Source organism: Furipterus horrens, unplaced genomic scaffold (genome assembly GCF_987537825.1).
Source record: "Furipterus horrens unplaced genomic scaffold, mFurHor1.1.pri manual_scaffold_8, whole genome shotgun sequence".
In the NCBI taxonomy this organism is placed as follows: domain Eukaryota; kingdom Metazoa; phylum Chordata; class Mammalia; order Chiroptera; family Furipteridae; genus Furipterus; species Furipterus horrens.
In genome coordinates this window covers 33,544,579-33,550,055 of record NW_028327178.1, presented here as the reverse complement: position 1 = coordinate 33,550,055, position 5,477 = coordinate 33,544,579, and the positions used below count along the sequence as shown (strand labels likewise).

The 5,477-nt window shown below is 39.4% G+C and overlaps 1 protein-coding gene across 1 annotated transcript; it reads left to right on the top strand.

The window, feature by feature from the left end:
* Window positions 1-387: 387 nt before the first annotated feature.
* Window positions 388-1,255, top strand: LOC150002709 (fibroblast growth factor 1). The gene has a single exon (XM_090285121.1). The coding sequence runs from the start codon at window positions 388-390 to the stop codon at window positions 853-855; it is 468 nt and encodes a 155-aa protein (XP_090141247.1). The 3' UTR covers window positions 856-1,255.
* Window positions 1,256-5,477: the final 4,222 nt, after the last annotated feature.

The following is a 5,477-nucleotide window of genomic DNA, read 5'->3' as shown; positions in this document are numbered from 1 at the left end:
TGTAAAAACACAGATAGGTGAAAAGTAAAGGAAAGGGAAAAAAATATGGACCATGTTAACACTAATTATAGATACTGTTATATTGATATCAGAAAATGTGTGTTTCAAAATAAAGACTACACCAGAGTTAAAGAAAGTAATTTTTTAAGAGGATATAAGAATTCTCAATGTTTATACACTAAATAAAAGAACTTCAAAGTACAGGAAACAAATACAGAATGGCAAGAAGAAATAGACAAATGTGTCAATAAAGTAAAAGATTATAATATCACTCCTTGAATAATCAATAAGAGAAATAAAGAGAGAATGAGCAAGATTGTAATAGATTTGAATAACATTATAAACCAACTTACCTGTTCAATATTATAGAATACTGCACCCCGAACCATGGCTGAAGGGGAAGTCACCACGTTCGCAGCCCTGACTGAGAAGTTTAATCTGCCTTTGGAGAATTATAAGCAGCCCAAACTTCTCTACTGCAGCAATGGGGGCCACTTCCTGAGGATCCTTCCAGATGGCACTGTGGATGGGACAAGGGACAAGAGCGACCAGCACATTCAGCTGAAGCTCAGTGCGGAAAGCGTGGGGGAGGTGTACATACAGAGCACCGGGAGTGGCCAGTACTTGGCCATGGACTCCGACGGGCTTTTGTACGGCTCACAAACACCAAATGAGGAATGTTTGTTCCTGGAAAGGCTGGAAGAAAACCATTACAACACCTACACAGCCAAGAAGCACGCAGAAAAGAACTGGTTCGTGGGGCTCAAGAAGAATGGAAGCTGCAAGCGCGGTCCTCGGACTCACTACGGCCAGAAAGCGATCTTGTTTCTCCCCCTACCAGTCAACTCTGATTAAAGAAATCTGTTCTGGTTCCTGACCACTCCAGAGGAGCCTGAAGGGGTCCTCAACCAGTTGACCACAGATTGTTCCCTTAACTCTTGGCTGCGCTAACCCCTGGCCCACAGAGCCTGAATTTGTAAGCAATGCACTTCTAAAATGCCCAGTTCATTTTCTTGCTGAGCTCTTTACCCCAGCACCCTTTGGAACAGAGGGGACCAAGTTGATTCTAGGGGCCCATTGGCTGGCCAGTCTGGGTCTGGTTTGGAGGTGCAGTTGCCTCTGGGCACCTGTTGCAGGCTGAGCCTCTCAGTGCAAAGGTGGGGCCAAAAGAAGTGTGTTCATGGGCTGCCGAGTGTCATTAGTAGTCACTGCATTTGATTCCCTCTACTGAGTAAACCCTGTCCGCAGTTTCCCCCCCCCCCAAAAAAAAAAAAAAAAAAAAGAATACTGCACCCAACAATAGCAGGATACACATCCTTTTAACTTGCTAAAACCCATGTACATATTTAGAACCATTAACATGTTTTTCAACAAATATTTAAAAATAAGTTATATTAATTTTTAACCATAATAGGCTTAAATTAGAAATCAGCAACAGAAGGCCACTGGAAATTCTCAAATATTTGGAAATTCAAACACTTTTCTTCAGAATACATGAGTCAAAGAAGGACTAAAATGTAAGTTAGAAAATATTTTGAGCAGAATGAAGAGAAAACAAAACATATCAATATTTGTGTGATGCATGTAAAGTAGTATTTAGAGGGAAATTTATAACACTAAATATCTGTTAGGAAATAAAGTCTTGAATCAATCATCTCAGCTCCTACCTTATGAAACAGGAAAAAGAATAGAAAATGAAACCAAAATATTCAGTAGAAAGGAACTGAATCAACATTTCTCCAAAGAGGACATACAGATGGCCAATAGACACATGAAAAAATGCTCAAAGTCACTAATCATCAGAGAAATGCAAATTAAAGCCACAATGACTTATCACCTCACTCCTACCAGAGTGGCTACCATCAATAAATCAACAAACAACAAGTGTTGGCAAGGATGTAGAGAAAAAGGAATCCTAGTGCTTAATACAGATTGATGCAGCCACTGTGGAAAACACTGTGGAGGTTCCTCAAAAAATTAAAAATTAAACTGCCCTTTGACCCAGTGATCCCAATTCTGGGAATATATCATAAGAATCCCAAAACACCAATTTGAAAAAAATATATGCACCCCTATTTTCATAGCAGCACTATTTATTGGTTTGGCCAAAAAGTGCATTTGGTTTTTTTCTGTAAGATGGCTCTAGTAGCGCTTAGTTGTCTTTTAACTTCATCTGAAACAATTTTGTTAGTGTATTGTGACAGCTGTCATATCATCGTGCATTTAAAAAAAATTAAGATTGATAAATTTTTGTGTAGCCATTTTAATATTGAAGATGCAAGAAAATACACATATGTTTTATTATTTCAAGAAAGGTAAAAATGCAACTGAAATGTAAAAAATGATTTGTGCAGTGTATGGAGAAGGTGCTGTGACTGATCGAATGTGTCAAAAGTGGTTTGCAAAGTTTCATGCTTGAGATTTCTCCCTGAATGATGCTCCACAGTCGGTAGACAGTTGAAGTTGATAGCAATCAAATCAAGACATTAATTGAGATCAATTGACGTTACACCATGTAGGAGATAGCCAAGATACCGAAAATATCCAAATCAATAAAGTTATTGGTTAAAATGAAAAAAAATGTATCTTTTCTTTTACAGAAAATAATATGGACATTTTGGTCAACCTGATACAATAGCCAAGGTCTGTAAATAGCCCAAGAGCCTATTAGTAGATGAGTGAATAAAAAAGTTGTGGTACACTTACATGATGGAATACTATGCAGCAATAAAGAAAAAGGAACTCTTACCTTTTGTGATGGCATGGATGGACCTGGAGAACATTATGCTAAGTTAAATAAGCCAGTCAGTGAAAAACAAATATCACACAATCTCACTCATTTGTGAAATCTAATGAACAAAATAAACTGATGAACAAAATAGAAACATGGGTATGGATACATGAAGCAGACTCACAGCAGTCAGAAAGGAGAGAAGAGGGGGGCACTGGATGAAAGAAGATGAAAGGCTCAGTCGAAGAATGTATATGCATAACCCTTAGACACAGACAACAGTGTGATGATGGCCAGAGGGAAAGGAGATGTAAGGGTTGGGGGTAAAAGTTTTAAGACTTTCAGTTAAGGCAAGATTTTATTTTTTGCATGTGACGCCAAAAGAATGATCAATTAAAAATTTAGAAGTTGGATTTTATTATCATCAATAATTTCTATTCTTTATAAGATTCTGATAAAGAGAAGACTAGTAGACATGTGCTAGACAAAATTTTCACGGTAAAGTACTTGTATCCAGAATATATAAAATTTTGGTTTCAAGTTGCTATAGACTGATTGTGTGTGTGTCCTCCAAAGTTTGTGTGCTGGAACCCTAACCATGATGTAATAGAATTTAGTGATGGGGCCTTTGAGAGGAAATTAAGGTTAGATTAGGTCATGAGGGTGGGGCCCTCATGAGGGGATTAGTGGTCTTATAACAAGAGATAGAGAGCTTTCTCTGACCATGTATGTGTCCCCAAGGAAAAGCCTCATAAGGACACAGGGAATAGGTGGCTGTTCACCTGTCAAGAAGAGAGTTCTTATCAGGAATGAGGACCTCCTAGAACTTTGAGCTTGGACCTTCTATCCGTCGGCAGCCATCCGTCTCCAGAGACGATGGTGTAGCTTCTTAAGAGTCTATCTGCACCGCCAAGAATGGCTGTGCAGTCCAACTCGGGAGTGACATGGTATCTGTCTCCTCCCGTGTTGCATCGACATCTTGTGATGACGCTGGAGTGTCCTCTCCAGTGAAGCTGAAGCTACAGAGCCTGGGCAGGGTGATATGGAGGGTCTGCTGTTGCCCATGCAGCAGACCCCCCCTCTCTTTGCAGCTGAAGGGTCCAAGGGAAAGACGGAGTCAATACAGCTTGGCTTCAGGTGCGCCGCAGGAGTTGCCGGTGTTGACTACAACATCAAACCGCCTTAGGGACTCCAGCTCCGGATTTTCTGTCAGGGTTTACTCCCTTAGCCTTTCCCCTGAAGAGGTATGCCGCAAGGCAGCGGAGGCTTTTTGGAGTCAGAGTTTTCCTTCTCTGATGTGCCCTGACTGGAAGATCGAACCAGCGACACTTAGCTCGCAGGCCGACGCTCAATCCACTGAGCCAAACCAGCCAGGGTGCCCTTCTATATTCCATAACTATAAGAAATGAATTTTTCTTTTAGCACACACTATATGGAATTTTCTATTTTACAGTATTCTGAGCAGACTAAGACACAAGAATATAAAACTCAATAATAAGAAAACAACCCAACTAAAAGTAAAATAAGTTTTCAGTCGATACTTTACAGATACACAAATAGCATATATGCATATGAATTGATGTTCAACATCACTTATCATTAGATAAATGCAAATTAAAACCAAAGTGAGATACTATTCTATGCCTGTTAGAATAACCAAAATTAAAAAGACTGATGAAATTGTGACAGAAATTAAACCCATATCTGTCTGTGTTTGGGTGAACAAGAAGGAGTGGAAGGGAGAAGCTATAAGGAACTTATGAAGAAAAAGAAGTATATGATTATTATCTTGACTATATTTGTGGTTTTATGGGAGTATACATATTTTCAAGTTTCTCAAGACTAAATGTAGAGGAAGCTTCCATACTTAGAAGGAGGCTATATGGCATTTAACCCTTAGCAAGAATCTTCATCAAAATTTTAGCTACAAGAGAGTAAAAAGTACATTTTATTACCTTGGTAGGAGTGATAAATTTGTGATCTAGGAAAATATAAAAATATACCTGGATTTGCAGATGTAGGTAGGGATATATTAGTCAGTCCAGAAGGTATCTAGTCATGTAATATGAAAAAGAGAGACATTTGTTGAAGAAGATATAAGAAACATTGTACATAGGACAATGATGACTCAGCCCCTTCCAAGTAGGCACCTGGGGACCTCACATAGTTCTCCCATTTGCCATCAGCTGCCGAGTCATATTTTCCTGAATTTCATAGATGGTCTAAAATCTCTTTCCTTTGAAAGGTAATTTTAGTTTTGGGAAAAGCCAGAAGTCACAGGTTGCCAAACCTGGGCTGTTAGGGGGGCTGAGTCACCTGAGTGATATGATGTTTCACCAAAATCTCTGCACAAGAAGTGATGCATGAGCAAGTGCATTGTTGTGATGAAGCTGCCAATCAGAGCTGCCCATAGCTGCAGCCTTCTGATTCGTCCAAATAGTTTCCTCAGAGGAATGTTCAAGCTTAACGCAAAATGTGATGCAGATTTGTTGCTCTACTCGCTCAGGCATTTTGAATGTGATGGCCACACAGTACATGTGCTCACTCAATTGTATCTAACTGTCCCACTGACTAGTATGGTGAAGTCATCATTGTTCACACATATGCATTCCAGTCCACTCTCCTAGGCTGCCAGGTTACATCAATGCCACATAATCCAGTCTCATTATATTAACAATGGCTGGACTTTTTCTAGACAGACTGTACCATTGATCTATATCTATATCTATATCTATACACACACACA